The sequence below is a fragment of the Puntigrus tetrazona genome, chromosome 3, assembly GCF_018831695.1.
Source record: "Puntigrus tetrazona isolate hp1 chromosome 3, ASM1883169v1, whole genome shotgun sequence".
Lineage (NCBI taxonomy): Eukaryota > Metazoa > Chordata > Actinopteri > Cypriniformes > Cyprinidae > Puntigrus > Puntigrus tetrazona.
The window spans coordinates 2,734,666-2,757,165 of NC_056701.1; the positions used below are offsets into that span (position 1 = coordinate 2,734,666).

A 22,500-nucleotide genomic window follows, 5' to 3' on the forward strand; every position below is an offset into this window, starting at 1 on the left:
ATCTATCTATCTATCTATCTATCTATCTATCTATCTATCTATCTATCTATCTATCTATCCATTGGTCTGTCTGTCGATCGATTTATCTATCTATCTATCTATCTATCTATCTATCTATCTATCTATCTATCTATCTATCTGTCTGTCGATCTATCTATCTATCTATCTATCTATCTATCTATCTATCTATCTATCTATCTATCTATCTATCTATCTATCTATCTATCTATCTATCTATCTATCTATCAGTCAGTCAGTCAGTCAGTCCATCCATCCATTCATCCATCCATCCATCCATCATCCTAGCAACCAGTCATAGCACCCAACAACACCCTAGCAACCAATCAGAACACTAACAACTCAATAGCAATGCCATTACGACCATTTATCTATTTATCTATCATCCTTGTAACCAGTCAAAAACCCTAACAACCAATCAGAACACATTTAATAACTGAAAACCAACACCATGACATTCAATTATCTATCATCCATCCATCCATCATCTTAACAACTAGTCAGAACACCTTGGAAACCAATCATAGCACCCTAGTAACACCCTAGTTACCAGTCAGAAAACCTTAGCAATGCCATGAAAACCATTTTTCTCTGCACTTAGCATCCATCATCCTAGCAACTAGGCAGCTGAAAAAAAAGCCAGCAACATCCTGGCAACTAGTCCAAACACCTGCATGACGACTGCAAAGCAGCATCACGGCAACCTGTCCAAACACTTGAATTACAACTGCATACTGTAGCCATGGCAGCCATCCAGAGCAGACAGCTTTTCTGATTATAATGGGTTCTACAGTATTCCGCTCATGTCTGGCGTAGATGCTGTCGACAGAATAAAACAATGCTGTTCCTCACCTGCATAGAGCTCCGGTCCGTGAACGGCTCCTACCACCGGATTGAGTTTCCAGCCTGCAGAAACAAGACAGAGATGTGCTCGAACAGATCCCAGAGCTATCACAGAGAGTCAGCTGTATCCTGAGAGGAGCTCTTACTGTTTGTGTACGGGTTTACTACTTTCTTATTCGTCATCACTCTCGCCGTGGCGTTGTTCACCTGAGAGAGAGAGAGAGAGAAAGAGAGATGTGAGCGCACCGCAGGGAACATACATCACAAACACATGCATATGAACACTGCGCTCATGCAAACGCATGCACATGAGTAATATCCCTCTGCTCTTCCTCTAATCACCCACAATGCATCTGGCCGCTCGGAGCCCTGCACACCACACTTTATGCGCTGTAATATTCAGATAACTTCAGATTTTTGGAATTGACGACATACACAAGCATACAAAAAAAAAACATGAAGCAAACAATACTTTGAGCATGATAAATGATTTGAAATACAGCTTGGTTTAAACCAGTTGTGCATTACTAAATGACAAATGATGAGGGTGATGGATGTAATAATATTTAACACATTTTTTTTACATTTCATAGATTCAGACTTCTGTTAAATATTTGGTTTCACATCCAACAGATTAAATGTATCTCAGAGATCAATCAAAAAAATCAAGAAATATTCTGGGTGTTAATATCTATTGATAATATCTGGCAAATATTTTGTTATTTTACAAATAGAGTACAATACAACACAATACAATATAATAAAATATAATGTAATATAATATAATACATGTAATGCAATATACAAATACCTTAAATTAAATTAAATTAAATTAAATTAAATTAAATTAAATTAAATTAAATACTAGTGTTCATTAACACTAATTTTAATTATTGTTACAATGCAACAAATGCTAAAAGTTCTGAAAAGGTATAAACGTTATGCATACAAAATATAGTTTCTTTTTTCTCTCGTTTGGGGTGAAACGCACCTTTTTTGTGAGTGTGTAGCTGAGAGTGAATAAGTCATATTTAACCCAGAATATTGCTTTCAGTTAAGGCTGAGCGATATATTCATCGATAGCTGTAAGCTACGCAATATCAGGTTCAGTATTGCAAAAGAATCGCCCGCAAAACTGGACGCGATATTGCGTAGCTTGCCATATTAACCATCCGAAACTATCCAAAAACAGCTGATGGAGATGTACCGCTAATCAAAGAACCGGCTTTACTGAGGAGATGCACATGACTATATCAACGAATATATCATCCAGACGTCACAAACACACGCAAATGTGGACAGGTATCGTGCAGATGCTCAGGAACCTCAGGGAGAGGGCAGGAAAGGAGGACGGAGAGAAGGGGGAAAAGGAAAGCACCTCGATTTTACGTCCTTCTACGATTGTACCGTTTAGTTTCTCCCGCGCACGATCTGCGTCTGCGCTCGTTTCAAAAGTTACAAAGCCAAAGCCCTGCGGACGCAAGGAGCAAAGCAGGAGGAGAGAGAGAGAAACAGGAGAGAGTCAGGAGCCCAAGAGCGGAGGAACGTGATCAGGAGGATTACAGAGAAAAACACAGCTTCATTCACATCAAGTTAGTGACGCACAATATCTACGAACCTCTTTCAGCGTGTCAAGTGTGTGAAAATACTACTAGCTTCCATTTATAATAACCTAGGTTCAGTTTTATTATCTTCTTGAATTGTTTCTTTTTTTTTGCCTAATAGGATGCTTTGAGGATGAGCACATGACTAGGCTAATTCAAATTTTGAATCGGGTGAACCATCCCATTAAGTACGACATATCTGTCACGCAGTTTATAATTTATTACGCGATTTGGCGTCATATCAAACGCAGAGTTTAAAAAGAGGTTCAACAGCGTAGCGCGAGAGATGACACACTGTCCAATGGGAGCGCAGGGGGGGGCGGGGCTACAGATGATGGACGGACGCTGTTTGGTTAATGCAGGATGAGCTACTAGCAGCTCGAGGGCTGGGTTTATATCAGTCAGAGAGATAAAGGAATAGAGCGAGGGCCGCATGAGTCCCGTGCTCTGGTTTATCACGCAATAATGAGCTTACACAGAGGGCCAAAACACAGCCCATTTTTCAAAAGGGACAAACATATTGAATGCAAATTGCTGCTTCTTAGAGAATAGATTGTTTATTAATGGGCCGGTGGGTTCATTATACAGCCACGCCGGAGGTGGGCTCAGCAAGGCTTCACGGGTAATGGGCTTTGTAGTGCACACAGCAGTGAATGCTTGGCATCTTCATCTTATTTAGCCGTGGGGGGGAACTACAGCACGCACCTGTCAATCATGATCTGTCCGGGGTCACAGAGGTTACTCACAGGGCACGCATTAGTTAGTGTTGAAGCATTTCCGTTAGAGACCCCAGATATAAAACTGTACAGTGAAAAATGCGTGGAAGACCGGGGCTGGTTGTCACAAAAAAAAAAAAAATTGGCATAAGAGTGACTTTATAACAAAACTGTGCAATATGATACATTTTGTAACAAATATGGGCCCATATACAGTATATATATATATATATATATATATATATATATATATATATATATATATATATACACTTTTTTAAAATGTAATTTACTTAATTTAAAAATCTATTTATTGTTTGTTTTTAATATTGCTATTTATATATAATTTATAATAAACTAGGTTCAGTTTTATTATCTTTTTATAATTTCAAATTAGAAATTGTATTGCTTTGTTTAGCAACTAATAACATTTATTTCACCAGTTTTTCATTTCATTTTAAATAAAAATCTTTTCTATTATTTTATTTTGATATAATGTTATATCAATGTTTTTTATTCATTGATTACTGTTTTTGTTTTTATGTAAAATATATTGTCACTTTGAAAATTACTAGGTTCAATTTAAACATTTTAATACTTTTTTTGTGCTTTTACTTTTCACCTAATATTTATACATCCGTTTTATTTTTATTCATAATTTAATTCCATTTCAGTGTTATTTCAATAAACAAAACATTTTTATTATATTTATGTACTTTAGGTACCAGCCAAATATTAAGGGCATTTTAATGTTTAACGTTCCAGCAAGCAGCGCTCAAAAATATCCAAAATGTCAGAACATATAAGTTTTGGGGGGAAAACAGTTAACTTTGACGTTACTGACATTATTTTTCCACATACAGCCCTGAAGTGAACATCAGCGGCCCAGGAGTTTCTACTTTATTCTGTCTATCGTCTGAACAAACAGTGGATGGGTGTGAAGTCCTCAGCTGACCTCGATCCACGACCAGCGCTCTGATTGTGTGCACTGCCGTGTCGGTTTTGTTCTTTGACTTTATAGTCTTTAATCTGAGTCGAGGAAGATCAAACCGGCGTCTCTAAGCCAATAAAGAGTTCAGAAGAGAACGAGAAAAGATTGTGGCTACACAAACAGAGAGGAGAAGAAAGCAAGCGTCATTCATACCTTTGATCCTCTTTCATTAAAGATAATCTCCACGTCTAAGATCTTCCCAAATTGCTGCAGAAAAGGAGAGCGGGAGAAACAGAGAGCGAGGGAGAGAAAAGCAAGATGAAGACAGGAATAAGAGAGAGATAAATCGATTAGGAGCCTCTGTGTCCATGAGAAAGTGGGGCTCGAAACCTGGGATGAAATAATAACATCACGCATCCGGCAAACTGGTAATTACATAACACACAGGACATGTTAGATGCTTCCCACTGCAGGCTTCATGAAACAACTTTTCCTGAGTTTAGATTGTGAGAAACTTTCGCAATTCCGTTGCTGTAATCACATTCCACAGCATTATTAAGCGTCTGCAGACTCTGAGGTCTCTGGCGTGAGGTCTGCGGTGTGAGATGCTTTTGCAGTGAGGTTTTCATTAGACGTCTGTGGCGTGAGGTTTTTGCGACGAGGTCTCCCAGCGGAGGTTTTCATCCGACGTCTGTCATGTGATGTGAGGTTTCTAATGGGATGTATGCGAACTCTCTGGCATAACGTCTCCGGCTCGAGTTTATATTGTGAAGTCTGTGGTGCGAGGCTTCTGATGCGATTATTTTACAGTGAGGTTTCAGTTGTATATGGAGCCTCTGGCATATCTCGTGACAAAAACCGGCAGCAGGGACTGTGAAGCTTCCAACAGCGTTGTCTTTATTAGCGGCATTTATAACAGTCCGGTCAATGGAGGATGCCGTGATAAGATTTTTGTTGTGTTTTGGGGGTTTTGTGATAAAGGAGATACTGTAGAATGAAGACGCACAATTTATGTGATTAAAAGAGTATGATAATTCAAGTAAGGATTCTTTTGCCCTAGGTTCGATTGCCTGGTCTGAGCCCAAGTTTGATTGCTCCCCTTCATATTGACTGCGTTCATATTATTTTATTTTATTTTTTTGGTCCGGACCATACATAACATTGCTCTCTGCTAGTGGTGCAACGAATCACAAAAAATACGGTTCGGATCATAGTAGCAAAAAAAAGTTTGCTTTTCAGTTATTACTAAAAAGGATTTCTGTACCCCAGCAGAAACTACTAGTTTAACAAGAATGATCACACAGATTACAAGCATCGATGAACAGCCTACAACATCAAATTATAGGCTATAAAAAGATAGTAACAGATGCAGAAATGTAATAAGTTGAAAACAACACAATATTGCTTGCCGCATAAGTTAAATACAAATGAATCTTTAAAACTGTGGTGTTATTTGATTAAAAGACCAGACACGAATAGGTATGCTGCCGCCTCTATAAAACGAAATGCACAAATTTAATACAAACTTACGTCTGTATTACGAATGCACTGCAAATACTCTCTAAAGAACGCTCAAGGTGAACAGAAATGCAGTGCATCAGTCACATTTGTCAGGCAGGTAGGCGATGGGTTGTTAACATAACTGATGATATTCAAAGACTTAAGCAGCTTGGCAAAAGCTGATTGGTTAATGTTGCCATATGCAGCCAATGAGCGTACTGTCTTGCATTTATATGACTGGCTAGCATTCACTTGTTTCTCTGACACCCTCCACCTATATAGATCTGCTACGGGTTATTTTAATGCTATTTGTGCAGCAGCGGTATGTCTTGAATACTCATAGCACCGTATTGCCAAATGCATCGGCGGTAGCAATAATCTACAACTACAGCAATAACCAACAGCAGCAGCAATTCAGCAGCAGTATAGCAGGTCTCTTCCACCAAAACCAAATTAACACTGTCATATCAATTAACATGCTAAAATTTTCAGAGAGTAGTGAAGCAAATATTTTCACTCTGCATTTTAAAAATGCCAAGTAGCTGGTGTTTCGTATGTGTTTGGCCAGTCAGTGTACACATATGTCACTGATAGCTCCTATTGAACTGTTTTAGACCCTACTCCAAAGTAGGAGATAATTTAGTTTACAGTTAGAGTTTCTGCAACTAAAAACCAAAATTAACTTCCGCAAATAGTTCTAGGAACTGTGAAAAGATTCTTCTGTGATGAGGTTTCTAATATGCTTTTTAGAGTGAAGTCTCTCATATGAGGTCTATCGTGTCAGCTTTTTCCATTAGAAGTCTGTGTTATGAGCTTTCTAATAATTTCATTATATTTCTAATGTGATGTCTACGGAGTCTCTGGCATGAGGTCTTTTTTTTTTCAGCAGAAGTCTCTGGCGTGAGTTTTGTAATATGCATGGTGTTTGGTATTATGTTTTTTTCAGTGAGGTTTCCACAGTGAGGTTTCTCAGTAGAAGACTGTGGAGGTTTTTAATGTGATATATATACAAAGTCTCTGACATGAGGTCTATCACGTGAGGTTTCTCATGTGTATTCCGTGGTGTGAGGTTTCTAATCTGATTTTTTTGCAGAGAGGTCTTTGGGGTGAGGTCTCTCAGGTGAGTTTTTTTTACGTTTTTCATTAGAAGCCTGTGGTGTGAGGTTTCTACTATGTTGTACCTGGAGTCTCTGGCGAGAGATCTTTTTGTTGTGTTTCTTTTTCTAATGTGATGTTTTTGCAGTGAGACCTCAGGCATGAGGTTCGTAATAATATTTGTCTGTGGTATGGTTTCGAACGTGATGTTTTTGGAGTACAGTCTTTGCTGTGAGGTGAGGTTTTGTTAGAATCTATGATGTGAATTTTCTAATGTGATGTATCTGAAGCCTCTGGAGTGAGGTCTCTGGCATAAGGTTTAAAATGGGAAGTCTGCAGCGTGAGCTTTCTGGTGCGATGTTTCTGGGGCCTCCGGTGTGAGGTATTTTTGGTTTCTGCAGTCTCTGGTGTGAGGTCTCTGGCGTGAGCTCTCATCAGAGGCCAGAGAGAAGAAAACTGAGTCAAACAGACAATTTACGTACACAAGTACACATTTTATTTTTATTATGATAAAGATAAACGGAACTATGTGTGTACAGTCTGTTTTTTTCCCCCTGTCTTTCACTGATGACAAGCTCTTTTTTTTCCCTCTCTCTCTCTCTCTCTCTCTCTCTCTCTCTCTCTCTCTCTCTCTCTCTCTCTCTGTGTGTCTTGTTTTTGTTGTGTGGCATTGCTCCCAAGGGGGGAAACATTCACCAATCTTCGATTCAGCTTCCGTGCTGTTTGGATCGTTAGAAAGTGGAGAGATGAGGGACGAGCGCAAACCACTCTAATGAGCGCAGAGTGAGGGCGGCTTTTAATTGATGCCTGCGATGGTCGTATTATTTCATTAAAAGTAATTACCCTGTCAAGCATGCGGCATCGCCATCATTTGGCCACTGCGGAAGAAAATAAAACGTCTGCGAGTGCCGCGTCGGATGGAGAGAGATGACACTGTAAGTGTTAATAGGATCAAGAGCGGTGCTGTTGTCTACAGAAACCGACTACAAAAAAGGATGAATAGACTGGGTTACGGGGTCAGCGCTAATCAGACTACACGCTAATGTTAATTAGCTGTTTGTGTGAGAGAGGAAGAGGTCAGGAAAGAGTCGCTAAAAATGAGTAGAAAAGATTCGGGGAGCCTTCATCTACATTAACAGCACTGTAGTTAGGAAAGAAAAATCACACAAGATCTTGTCCGTTTCTCCTAGACAGCACTTAGATGAAATGAAGAGTCAATGCATTCTTTTAAATATAATTCCTGCTTCTCAGATGTTTAAGTCACCAGTAATCTCGTATTTCACCTCTAGAGCTTCAAAAGAGCTCTCAATGATGTCTCAAACTGTGCTTAGAATTGCAAGCGAAACTCGAACTCTGTCTACATCAAATACGGTTGCTGTGTGTATTTTATGAGAATCATCTGAGATGATACTGAGACATAACAACGATTACCTTAAAGCGGTCTCTTGAGCCTTAACACTTTCTTTGACATAAAACGCTCAAGCTGGAAAGGAAAAATTAGGAAGATCTCTTCAAACTGATTCTGCTAGATTTTATTAGGATGGAGGCTTTTGCTGAAGTCTTCTTGTATATTTCTTGTGAAAAAAAGACACGTGTCTCCTTTCAAAAGAGATCTCAACAATATCTAAAACTATGCTTTAGGAGAAACATCTGAGTTGATCAGCAAACTCATTTGTCTCATGAGCAATAAAACTTTCCTAATAACAGTGATATCTCAGATTAAGGTCCAGGAAAACAAACTGGAAAGACCACAAAGGAGATCTGATTAAAGTCTCATTTCAGTGAGACTCAATGGAGACTTTTGACGAAATCGTCTCAGATATTTCCCTAGTAACCTCATGGGTCTGCTCTAGTGTTTCCGAAGAAATCTCAATAATGTCTCAAACTTTGCTCAGAGATCAAATTCTCTCAACAACATCTTACTTTTCTCAAAATAGATTTTTAGAAAAATCATCTCAGATGTAACGGCAAACTCCATCAAGTTTCAAACGTCCCTCTAATTGCTTATTTTTCAGCACAGGACCTATGCAAAAACTGCAACTGAAAGTCACAAATCAGATCTCGTTAAAGTCTCAACTGTTTCTCAAAGATTTCGATGAAATCAAATTGAGATTTGTGCTTGAGCTTCTCAGATGATTCTCCAGGCCATCAGGAACTAGTACTCTAACATTTCACCTCTGGAGTTTCAGTGGAGATGTCAACAATGTCTCCCAGTGTGCTCAGATTTGCCAAGCGTGCAGTCAAAGTCATGTCAAACTCAAATATTTATCTTCAAATGAGCGCAGCGGCTCTCCATCTAGTTTAACATCTCCAAATTCATCTGACGTGAAACATCTGAGACAACGCTGATGCTCAAACAAACCGAGCGCGGTAACGTTTCAAGGACGACTCTGCTCTTTTTGTTTGTGCTACAGCCGCAATGGCTTAATATTATTGCTCATCCAATCAGCATCTGTGTGAAACTGTAGGCTGAAATCTATCAATTTATTCAAATGAATGCACATTCTGCGGAGGGCTCAATCAGAGACACACAAACACATTACCTCCCCAGCGTGAGCTCCGCGTTGTATGCTGGGGTTTTCCCTGGCTAGCGTGCCGCAGATGCTAATTGTTTTAACCAGGCCTAATGGACCAGTGATAGAGATTAATTAGTTTGGTGGGAAAGTTGCGTATGGTTGGGGAAGTGGTCGTCTCTACTGAGCATGCTCAGTTACCCCCCGTTGTGGTAGGTTTCTCATGCATACGTGCAGTAAAACCTTAGCACAGCGCTGCAGGGAATGAAGCACTTAGTAGTTTTGCAGAGGAGTGTGCTGCAATTGAATACAATTGAAGCCGCTTTGGATAAAAGCGCCTGTCAAACACATAAATGTCTGCCAAATTATTACATTATGATTTAATTGGTTGTGATCAACAGCTTGCCAGTATCACAGTTTGCTAAGGAAGAACCGCATACTGGAAGCTTACGTAAAAAGCACGATTTTAACAGAATAGCGTACAAAGAAATTCAGCACAGGTGCAGTGCGTTCTGGGAAGAGGCACGTTCTTCCATTATGTTTCACAAAAGTTAATTTATTAAATATGCTGAATATACAAACAGGAAAAAAACAAACCTGGCTGCATATGAAAAAATCGTATTACAACTTTTAAAATATCTTTAAATGTTTTGAAATATTAAAAGCAAATAACATTTAAAATGAAAATGTAAGCTAAAATATTACAAATATAAATCAAGCATTTGTCAAGTTTATCTTTTAAAAATCTTAGTTTAAAAAACTCCATTTATACGAGTACATTTACAACCTGAATTTGCTGCATTAATTCATATTCAGCTACTAGATTAGATTAGATAAACATAAGCTTTTTTTGCAAAAAAAAATACAATATTTAAAATGTAAAAAAAAATGCTTTTAATAATCTGCATTTAGGTTCGTGACTTAAATGAATTTAATTGGAATTTGAACGGCAATCGTCAATTCAATCATGAATGACCTTGTTTGAAATTTAATTCATTAGATAATTTTAAAAGCAATTGCTCATCTCTTTGCAACCTTAATTCATATTCTAAAATTTTATTTGAATTTTAAAAGCATTCTCACTTCATTTCTTAAAGCCGGGAGTACAACATTTTTAAACTTTAAAAAGTAGAGGCTTTTTCAATACTGATACATTTGGAAAAAATGCAGAAAGTAACTGTTTGTAACCTCAATTTATATGCAGAAACTGGAAATCTAGTGTAATTATTACAGTTGTAGAAATTGATTTGTATTCCGGTTCGAAAATTCAATCAGCGATTCTCAATCCTGTTTGCAGCCTCAGTTCGTATGCAGAAATTAAACTGCGATTCAAAAGGCACTGTCAATTCAATCCTGAATGGCCAGAGTGAAACCGGTCTCCTTCAGAAGCCGGATTAGCTGGATTCTCCGGCAGGGGAATTATGCACAAAGTACCCTGCCAAAAAAGCTCATGTCGTATTCTGCAAACCAAAGCAGTATTGAAGGCAGTTTCAGAGCTCTGCGTCTTTTGAAGTGCTCTGATTGGTGGGGTTTTCTGTAATGCGAGTGGTCTCCCCATACCGATGAAGACTTGTTCGCTGCTCACAGGAGTCAGATTTAAGCAGATCTTTAATTCCGTCTCTTAAAAGAGGAGAGCCGCAGGTGGAATGCTAACACGGTGTCTGCACAGCGGGAAAGCCGGAGATGAAGGTAAGGCCCCCTGTGAGAGAAATTCCCAGCAGCCCTTGAGGCCCACAGGCAGAGGGGAAGAAGAAACGGCCCTAAAGCCAACACAAAGCCGGAGGTTTTACTTCTAGGAACGCTCTCTTCTACCTCACATTTCCATACGGACATCCTCGGTAATAAGCCGCTCGGCTCCGGATAATGAGCCTTGTACTTCTGCACTCATTAGCGACTTCCAGACTCCGGCGCTCTAGCCCGCGACGCTAACCTGACGCCCCACTCATTCAGCTTCGACTCTTCGTTAGCCAAGCAGCTAATTAGCCGCACCGCTTTCTCTTGGCAAACCTTCGGCCCTGCTCACCACAGGCTAAATCTCCATTAGCCACGAGGCTAATCAACGCCGCCAAGCTTTGTTAGCGTGGGATCGAGTCATTAGCGCGGCTTACTTGAGTCTGTGCAGGCAGATGGAGCTTATAGCGCGGGATTACATCTTAAGGTGTTGGCTTTACGTGGCTTAAGTATAGACATATTTCCTTTGTTTACCATGTGATGTCTTATGCAAATGCGGCTAACTTTTAGCATGCTAACAGCCCAAAAAAGTTATGTAGCGCTTCGAGTAATTGCTGCAAGTGCGATACATTGCATATGCATTGCAAATAAACATTGCATTGCAAGCTGCAAATAAACCAATCATCACCGGAGTGCGGTTTCAAGAAAATTGTATTTTACGTTTTCTACTTCAAGGAGTTTTCGAGTAAAAACTGTTCACTTGTGAAGGAAAACGAGTGAAAATTAGCTGAGAACGCAGTCACCCTCGGGCCCTCCAAGATGTACATGAGTTAATTTATTCACCAGAACAGGTTTGGAGAAATGTAGCACGTCCTCCGCAGTGAATGGGTGCCGTCAGAATCCAAACGGCTGATAAAAACATCTCAGTAATCCACAGCGCTCCAGTTCATCGGTTAATGACTTGTGAAGAGAAAAGATGCATGTTTGTAAGAAAAAATTAATCATTAAGGCGTTTTAACTTCTTCTTTAATAAAAAAAAAATCAATTAAAAATTAAGTAAAAATAGAGAAAACAATTAATATTGTTTTCTCCAGTGATAAAGTCAGTCTCATCCAAATCCGACCCCATATGTGTCTACAACCAGTTCAAACCGTTTCGGCCGGTGAACGTTTTCTTGATCTGTGCAGATTTCCCTCCTTAAACTTGAAAAAACAATATTATGGATCATATTTTAGCAGGAAGTAATGGCCTGAATTTGAAAATGTCTCAATGCAAAATTATGTTTGTTTTTTTCAAACTTCTTGTTGACTATAGTGATGTTTTTTAACCAGCTGCTTGGACTCTCTTTCCGACGGCACCCATTCACTGCAGAGCATCCACCGATGCAAATGATGAAACCCTATTTCTCCAAATGCATCTTGATTTAAGAACATTCAGATATTTATTATGGAAAATAAGACCAGGATATCGAGCGGGAAAGCGTGCCAGCTTGGTTAGTAGTGATTAAACAAACGTCCCAAGTCGATCATATTGTTTTTGGCATCCATACTGAATTTACATCATATATCTCCCGACCACCTATGCACAATAACTGCGAGCTAATTACCGTGCCGATTTGGCATACAAGAACCTGGCAGCCTCTGAGAACAATAATCCAGCTATCACAGAGCATGATGGGAAACGAGCGAGGGGCCACAGACCATGTTGTATGTAATTTATACGGCTATGCGGCGGTCTGTGCTGTAATTAACATCATCTTTTCGACAGAGCCACCGGCCGACACCAGCCCAAACAAATGAGCGCTGTTTAAAGCAGCTTTTCTGGCCGGCCTGCTGCTGACGGGTCATTAAGATGATTGAGATGATTTTAGCTAATAAGAAGGAAGAGGTGTGTGTGTGTGTGTGTGTGTGTGTGTGTGTGTATAGTGAGCCCGTATAGTCGTCTTATTTACCCTAAATCTGCGGAGAAGGGTTAATGTAATCCATATATTCAGATATAAAAAATGTAATTCAGATATAAAGATGTTCTTAATAATAAACAGGTCTAAATCTTAAATAAACATATACACAAACTACTTAAGATACATTTAAGTGAGCTTAGAAAAACTAAATTTCGATATCTTAAGTAATAAGAGCATTTCATTATACTTGACGCTTTTGCTTTTCAAGTTAATTGAAGAAATCCTTCATACTTGCAGTGGAAAGCAAGCATAATATTAAGTATATTTTTCCAGTGAAGTAGCTATTGTAAATACTTCATAGTAATAAACTACTCGACCTCTTTTGCCTAATTTCACCATTCTAGATGAAAAAAAATCATTTACGCGATTCATGCAAGCCGTAATGAATGTGGCAAGGCAAGAAGCATTTTGATGTTTTGCCTTTTTAACTTATGTGCGTACACACTTATATGTATTTTAATTCATAATAATGCTTCTTCCGGTGATAAAGTCCATCCACTAACCTCTCAAATCAAAATACAGCCACATGTATGAGTCTGGAGCACAAAACCAGTCATAAGTAGAACAGGTATATTTGAAGCAATGGCCAACAATACATTGCATGGGTCAAAATATATCCCATGTCAAATATTCAGGAGTACTTCACCCAAAAATGAAAATTACGCCATAAACTACTCATCCCCAAGCCATCCTAGGTGTATGTGATTTTCTTTTTCAGTCGGAGTACGACGTATGACGTAAGTTGCATCGTTCGTCGAGTCAGAAGTCGGTTATTTGGGTTACAATTCGAAAGCTAGAAATATTTTTGTTGCAAAGAGAAAGTCATGCACACCTCGGATGGCTTGGGGGTGAGTAAAATATCCTGTAAATGTAATATTTGGGTGAAGATGATGTTCCATGAAAATATTTTCGTAAACTTCCTACCATAACTATATCAAACCTTCATTTTTGATTTGTTTTTTTATATTTTAAAGGCGCCGTCTGCTAAAGCTTAAAAACTGTAATATGTTTGCAGATATTTACGAAACATGCTGAGTTAACATGTTTCTCTGAAAAACAATGCTACAGTCAATTATTCTCCTTTGAAAACGCGCGTTCCGGCCCGGAATGTTCGTGAGACCCGCCCCCCGGCCAGTTCACCCAATCGGGTTTCAGAACCGCGGGTTGCCAGTTGTCGGAAAACACACGTATTTCAGTCATGGAAGCAAACGGAGGGGTTCTGAGAGGGAATCTGGCAACCTGCGTGTGCGCTAAGTCTGAAAGAAAACGCCTCCAATATTTTGCAACGCTTAGTTCGACCACTCTTACATATAGCACCTTTAATGGCGACTTTCAGATTTTCCAAACAGCTGTATTCCAGATGATATGTACATCTCAGTGTCCGAAAATGGACCTTTATGTCTAGTTAAAGCAATGTTATGGACAGAGGATGGAGGTTAAAACATATGGGTGTGGATTACTGTGATGTTCTTATCAGCTGTTTGGACTCTCACTCAGGCGGCACCCATTCACTTTCAAAGCATCCGTTGCGTAATACCATATTTCTCCAAATCTAACTAACGAACACATCTACATCTACATCTTGCATGGCCTGAGGGCGAACACATTTTCAGCAAAACTTTTCCCTTTAAGAAGCATGGATCCTCAGGTGATGAAACCACGAAAGAGGCTCCTGGATGAAAGCGAAACAGAAACGTGTTACGGCGCTCGAAGTTCTCAAACTCACCCCGAACATTTGCCGTAAATCCGGGTCACGGAAGCGGAAGGGGATGTTGGAGACGTGTAACCGCTTGGGCTGCTGTTTTTCCGTGGACTCCGAATGCGGCACCTGCTGGGAGACTTCTGTTTGCGTCACGTCTTCCGTCTGTCCGAGCAAAACAGAGACAAAAGAGGGTTAAACTCACCACCAAAAGAAAAGAGAATAAGAAAAGGGGGGGAGGAAAAAAAAAGATGAAGGATAGTAAGTTAGCCTACTTATCCGCGGCTATCATTTTTCACTCCAGCGGCACGCGGCTAAACAGACGTTGAGTTATGGTGGCCTACCTGAGGTCATGCATCTACAATACGATTATTAATCTCCACCTGTTACTGTCTGAGGAGCCCAAACACACCAGATATACTGACGAATATCCAGCAAACACACGCACACACACACACACACACACACACACACACACGCACGCGCGCACGCACTCGGAGGCCATTGGCTTGTTGTTTCCATCATTATGTTGATGATCCGCCACAAATGAAACTTCAGATGCGTGTGACAGATGTTTTCTCTCTCCGCTAGCTCAGTCGAGCAGAACGACACACACACACACACACACACACACACACACACACACACACTCATTTTCATGCGCTCGCTTACAGCAGCATGTCATCAGAATGTCATCATTGAGGTAAAAAATGTTCAGATTCATTCAAACACACACACACACACACACACACACAGATATGCATGTACACACAATGGCAACAACATCAACAAATCTCCCCAGAGCATCACGGCCTTCATCAAAACATCAACACACAGCACCAACATTATTGCATCAGCTCGTAACGGAGACACACACACACACACACACACACACGCTGTGCACGCAAATACATGCAGTCGGTTCTGCCAGTAATTTGACAAATCTCACGAAAACATGAAAGTATCCTGGATGATTTATTGCTGGAAATATTGCTAATGATGCTTCATGAGAGAAACGGGCACAAATTTAAGTCGTTATTCACCGAAAAACTTGTCCGCTGCCGGTCGAAAATGTGACTCGCTGCATTATTACGGTCAACTACAAGCATAGAAACGAGTTCTTGTTGCTTAAAATCAACATGACTTATATTTGTCGTTTTTTGCTCAGTTTAACTTTACGCACTTAACTAAATAAGTCTTTTCCACGTTTTAAGTGCTAAAATCAGGTGCATCTACTAACCAAGGAGAAGTGAAAAAGAGTAACCTAGTAACTTTTTCTGAAAAACGAGCGCTTCTGATCTCGTGACGTTGCAAAGGGATCTCATTATATTACCACCCCCTTAATCTGTAGGTTTCCACCGTTATTTTAACGGTGCACCGGATCTAAAACATGCTAACTGTTCTGCAGGACACTATCTAGAGTCCTCAGAAGAGAAAAGTAGTGCATTTATTGATTCACTTTCTACACGAGGCTGTTGTCACACATGTAAAACCCTTTCTTAAACACGATGATCACAACTAAAACAGATGTTTAATTTCAGCAGTAACGGGACGGGGAGAAAAAACCCGTTTGCATTTAAAGGAACAGCGTCGGAAAAGACAGTGTAGCTGCTTTCACCCAAAATATCCATTTTCTAAATATAATAAATAACCTGTAGGGTATTTTGAAGTGAAGCTTCACAGACACATTCTGGGGACACCAGAGACTTATATTACTATATCATTATTATAGTTTGTAAATATAATATGTCTCCTTAAAAAAAAAAAAAAAAACAAAAAAATGAAATAAACTAAGATGACTAAGCGCAACAAAAACTATTAATAAAACTACAATTTGTAAATTAAAAATAGACCTACTATGGGTTTTCACAAACGCATGCATGCATGCCAATAAATAAATACATAAAAAAAGAAATAAATCACAAACACAGGACAAAATTAAACCTTATTTTAATACTGTCAAAACTGATACTTAAAAAAAAACTGTTAAATAAATACATTCTCACCCCAAAATCTCATTACTGTAATGCATATGATCGTTTATAGTGGATGACTGATGATTCTCATTATATTCCTACTGCTGTAAGAGTCTCTTTTTAATGGTAATGCCATAAAAAAGTACCGTTATGTATGTTTTCAGCAACATAATGGTACGGAGAAAACAATATCGCAAAAGCTGTAATTTAAACAACATTATTTACGCTTGCATTGAGTCAAAAAAAAAAAAAGTTCTAAAAACACAAATGCATTATTAAATATGAACTTATTTCCCTTTTGATTTCATTATAAAAGACGACCTGAACACTTTACTGACGATTTGAATGGAATTTCTTATTTTTCTTCCATTTGATGTTAGGGTTAAACATAAGAACACGTGCCTTACAAGTTTCCCGACGTTCACCTTTTTTTTCTTCTGTGCACGTGAACGGCGGTCTGGAGCCGTGCGGCGCGTGATTTATGATCACACGTATGTGCATGCAGACGCATGCAGTACATAACTCATTACACACACACACACACACACACACACACTCGGTGCGCAGCTCCGCTGTAGGGAGGAGTGTGATACATCGTTCTCATTTATCTCCCAGCATTAATCACCCCGGCATCGTCATCATCATCACCATCATCATCACCCGCGTAACGACCGTCGGCTTTATTGTTGCCATTATGATAATCACTGTCCCGGCAGTAACGAGGCTCGTTTGTGCTCTTTTATGGCTCTCGCCTGCGCTCTGACACGCTCTGTTCTCACTGACAGCTGTCTGACTCCATCTCTCTGCCCGTGTGTTTCCGGGGCCGCAGGTGAACCCGGGGCCAGCAGCTCTCCCGCCCTCGCTGCACCCCGGGTCATGGGAGGTTAATAGCGCTCAATAACTTAGCTTTATCTCTCTTTCTTTATCTAATAATCCTCCTGTAAGCATAACTCTTACTAAATGGTCGGAAAGCTTGAAGGAGTCTTTTCTGAACTGAAATGTGTGTTTCGGTTTCAATCTGCCCAGTGCTTTATTTTTAATCTCCTGAGGTCCAGGGTTTTTTTTCCCCGTGTCGCTGCATCGTTCAGAGCACAAAAAAATAAAAATAAAAAAGATATTTCATTCATAAGTTATGGTATGTCCCGGGTAGAGGACATCTAAATGCAAAAACAATAGTGTGTGTGTGTGTGTGTATATATATATATATATTACCAATACATTCTTAGTTTATATATATATATATATATATATATATATACCAATACATTTTTAGTTTATATATATATATATATATATATATATATATATATATATATATATATATATATATATATATATATATAAATAAATGTTTTGTTTATATATATTATATATATTACCAATACATTACTAGTTTTCAGGATTTTTTTATTATTTATATTTTTTATTTTAAAAACATGAAAATAAAATCATAATATTGAATATTTCACAGAATACTGAAATATACTTTCTTTCCCTATTTATTTGCCTTTTCAAAAATGTGTTGTGAGAACGGCTTTTCAACCCAAGTAAGAGAGAGGCGGGGTCAGCAGAGCTCATTATCATTTAAAGCGACATGCACCGAAATGGGTCGCCGCGAACAGAGCAGTTTTTGACAGGGTAAAAGGGGTGCTACAATACCGCTGAGAAATTGTAAATAAGTATTCTACAAAAAAAGCAATAAGCCTTGGTTTACAGTCAAACTATAACAGCTAACGGGCGTTGTTAGGCACGACGCGCGATCGCTTTTAGAAAACGTTTAATACCTTATACGTAGTAAGGTTTCACAAAATAAAACGGAGCATATAAAGTGTAATGATCTTGATAAAAACGTTATTCTTCCACCAAACAATGTAGCTCCCCAGAACCGGCTGTGGCTCCAACAAAGCGGTTGCCGAGCAACGCAACAAATGTAAGCATGCTTGTAGAGTATTTAAGCTTCGAATTTGGCTCAACCAATCAGAATCAAGGACCAGAATCTAGTTTTCATTAAGACACTAGAGAATCATATCGCATCACGTGACCCTTTTAACGAAACACAACTAAACATTAAAGAAACGAAACGAATTTGTCGCCAACGTGAGAAAAACGAAACCCATAAACCTCGCTAAATGTCATCCAATTCATGGTCAGCACCTTTCAGAAACCTTTTTATTGGGCTTTGAATCTATAGCATGCATTTATTTGCAATAATTAGTAATAGGCGCAATTAGACGCATGCGTAACACATTAATTTCAATAACGGTGCCATTAAAACAAAACCGAATTCGGAATTAGCGAAGTATAGCGGCGATAAATAAAAATAAATATTCATTAAAATAATAAGCCACCCTCTCCGTCAGCCCAATAATGGTTTATAATGAGGTTTAAGCGAGGGCTGTGAGCGTCTGAGAAGCATTATCAGCCACAGAAAGACTACGAGAGAGAAATCCAGCAGGCCCAACGAGATTAACTAGCGAGCGCGTCCACCTTTCTGCTACGCTAAATTATTCATGCTACACCATGTACACGCATAAAGAAAACAGGCCAGGAGGAAAAGAGCGAGCAGAAACCCAAAAGTGCATCACGGCAGCCAAAGACGGGATGACTTCCTGAGCTCAAACGCCGAGACTTAAGACTCAGCGCGCGAAGCAGGGCCTCGAAAGCGAGCGGAGCCGGCGTTTAGACGAGCCTTCAGCAACAGAAGCATCAATTAACGTCCCGGCGGGAGTGATGCAAACAGACACGCCACTTATTCGGTGTCACTCCGTCTGCGAGCGAGAGCTAGTGATACACGACAGCGGCGGCGAGGGTGACACGTCGTTACCGCGGCGTCAAGCGCTCGCTCTCGCCTCATTATTTCGGACAGGGGAGCACGTACTCTCAAAACTTCATCGTCGCCGCATCGGCTCGCCGGTTATATATCGACGTGCAGAGATGCTTAACGGTCTTGTTAAGCCAATGATTGAAGATGTTTCGAAACGCAGCCACACTTTGGTGTTGCGGGTCAAAAATGACCCGCCTTTTGAAAGCCAACTTGTTTTCTTTCCCGAAAAACCGATATTGACTGAAAGACAACAAGTTGACAAAAAACACAGAAACCAGTTTTTTTTTTTTTTTTTGATGTTGATGGAAAATAAACAAGTTGATCCAATCCAATATTTGTTGGTAATCTAGCATAATGCTTTTTTTTTTTTTGAATGGCCATTTTGACCGGAAAGTGTAACAATGTGGGGAAAAAAAACACCTATAATATGGCTAATTTTTATCAAAATGTTTCACAACTATTATTTTTATGTGTCCGAAAAACTAACTAAACTACTTAGTGCTTTTAAAAGAATTAATTGCAATTAATCACATCCAAAATAAGCTTTTGCTGACATCCCACATGTGTGTAGAAATATACACAAATAACAATATATTTATTTTACAGTGCATATTTATTACGTATATACAAATACGTACATACGCATGTATATATTTAGAAAATATTTAAATGTAATTAATTTTATCCATAAATATATTTAATCATATACGTGCGTGATACTGATAATAAATACACGCTGCACAGTACATATATAATGTGTATCTTTACTTTGGATGCAGTTAATTGAAACGAATCGTTCGACAGCTCTAGACGAGATATACACACACTTTTTAAAGGTATGGATTTTACTTTCGGTCCTAAGTGTGCATTTGATCATTGATCACAAGGAGTCACTGTGATAAACGCACCGGAGCCGTGCTGCCGCTGCTGCTGATGGCCGGCGTGCTGCTGTCGGTGTTGGTCAGATCGCTGTGGCTCTGCGCCGGCGTGTAGAGCGCCAGGCCGTGGTCCGGGACGCGGCTCTGTCCCGCGTAGTCCTGCGTGGGAAGCGCGGTGAACTCGGCCGGGATGCCGTTCTGCGGGGGATGAGCGAACTGCGGGGTGTAAGTCTGGGCCATCGCGTCCGCCGGGTTGCTGGCCTCCTGATTACCCTGAGGACACACACCACACACACACACACACACACACACACGAGGACGAAAGCACGCGTCAAACCCCTGCAGCCTTCAAGTAAACATGTAAACAGCACTGCATTTGATTGCAGTTACTTTTTAAGTGTGACGTGACTACTAATGCGTAGCGCTGGGTAACGATTAATCGCATGCAAAATTAAAGTTTTAGAGTATATCATATATGTATGCATTTATAAAGGCACATAGTCACGCTGAAAAAATGATACTAGATATTTTTAAGGTAAGTGGAAGTTTATTTTAGCTACATAAAATAAATAGTAAAAAAAAAAAAAATATATATATATATATATATATATATATATATATATATGTATATATATACTGTATATATATATATATATATATATATATATGCAATGTGTTATGTGTTATACTTAATAAATTTAAAACAAATGCAAATGCATTTAAATATTTTTAAAAATATATATGTATTTGATATACATAACATTTTCTTAAATATATACATGCATGTATTTATATAATCATTACCCAACTTTACAAGTTTGATAGTTCTTTAAAATATTATATATATATATATATATATATATATATATATATATATATATATATATATTTTTTTTTTTTTTTATTTATTTATTTATTTTTAAATTTACAACATTTAAAAGCCATACAAATGCCATGTTAATTAATGATTAATTATTCATTTGAATCTGAGGACAAAACAACCTTCTGTCAAATTATACCACGTGTGAGTCAAGCAATTTAGCCGATGCATAGCTGACAAAAAATGCATTCTTAAAACCTGGAAGACTTCGTTTTCCACGCTTTTTTAACGTAACACAGTCATCCCCAAACCGACCTCAGATATTTAGATCACAGATTTAAAGTTAATATTTAGCGACACATTTAGGACAAGTGATCTAGATGACATTACTGACTACTCTTTTCATTTTTTAACCGGTAAAAGCTAGACTGTGTTATATCTGGCCAGCTCCAGCCGTACGTTGAGTCCTATCAAAGCAGGCTCCTCTGATGGGCCGATCGGGGAATTGGGCCGCCCCGCACTTTAAATAGGCCAGGAAAACAACGATCCCATCTCACGGATGATTACAGACGCGCTTGATCATTCCTAATGAACAGACTCCGTTGTAGAAGCTGCTCGGAGGACCGGAGGCCACTGGGACCCAACGCTGCGGCGGGAAAAAAAAAGGCAAATCAGCCTCCTCACGATGTCTTGACTGAGAGCTTTGATTTTCCTGACAGGTTACTAATGTTAACAGCGCTCAGACGCGTCTTCACATGAACACTTTCTGTTTGTCGAGCTGCGAGCGGCGCACTTTCAACTCCGCAAAAGTCTGCCGTATCGCATCTGGGACATCTCGAAAGCCTCTAGAAGACTCCTTTATCTGACCAATATAGTTCTGGTCCCGGAGCGTGTTTGATCAGGAAAAGTTGCCTCCAGGAACAGGGGGAAAAAAAACAAAACTGCACGCCTTCTGATTGATAGCTGAGACTTTTGTAGTAAAGTCAAGTCAAGTAAAACGCCTTTATAGTATAATCGTACAAATATGCATCTTCAGCGTGTCTTTGCTCTGAAAAAGTTACTGATTTGCATAAAGTGAAGGTAAAAATATCTGCAAGAAACGGTGGATTTTCACTCTTTTTTGATGGTGAACAGTGAAAGCCGGTATCATACAAACCAAAAACGTATTAGCGAGCTTTAAAATGTTTCGTCTAAATGCTAAATAAATCTACTTCCAAAAATATGATTTTTCAGATTTTTATTTATTTTATGCCAGGGCTAAAAACTTTTGACTGTGGTTAAAAGCATTTAGAAAAAAAAAAAAAAAATTATTATTATATATATATATATATATATATATATATATATATATATATATAATTTTAATATATATATATATATATATATATATATATATATATATATATATATATATATAATAAATGTTTAAACATTAAAAAACATTTAGAATGA

The 22,500-nt window shown here is 38.8% G+C and overlaps 1 protein-coding gene across 3 annotated transcripts in view; it reads right to left on the bottom strand.

Moving 5' to 3' along the window:
- rbfox3b (RNA binding fox-1 homolog 3b) overlaps positions 1-22,500 on the bottom strand; it is a 665,057-nt gene that overhangs the window by 21,708 nt on the left and 620,849 nt on the right. For 2 of the 3 annotated variants that reach the window (XM_043235046.1, XM_043235045.1), the window contains exons 4-9: positions 20,259-20,501; positions 14,578-14,715; positions 4,326-4,379; positions 2,240-2,332; positions 1,008-1,068; positions 871-924 (exon numbers count right to left, since the gene is read on the bottom strand). In XM_043235046.1, the coding sequence (XP_043090981.1) occupies positions 871-924; positions 1,008-1,068; positions 2,240-2,332; positions 4,326-4,379; positions 14,578-14,715; positions 20,259-20,501 (643 nt within the window). The remainder of the gene's footprint in view (positions 1-870; positions 925-1,007; positions 1,069-2,239; positions 2,333-4,325; positions 4,380-14,577; positions 14,716-20,258; positions 20,502-22,500) is intronic. The other variant, XM_043235047.1, reaches the window with a different exon arrangement.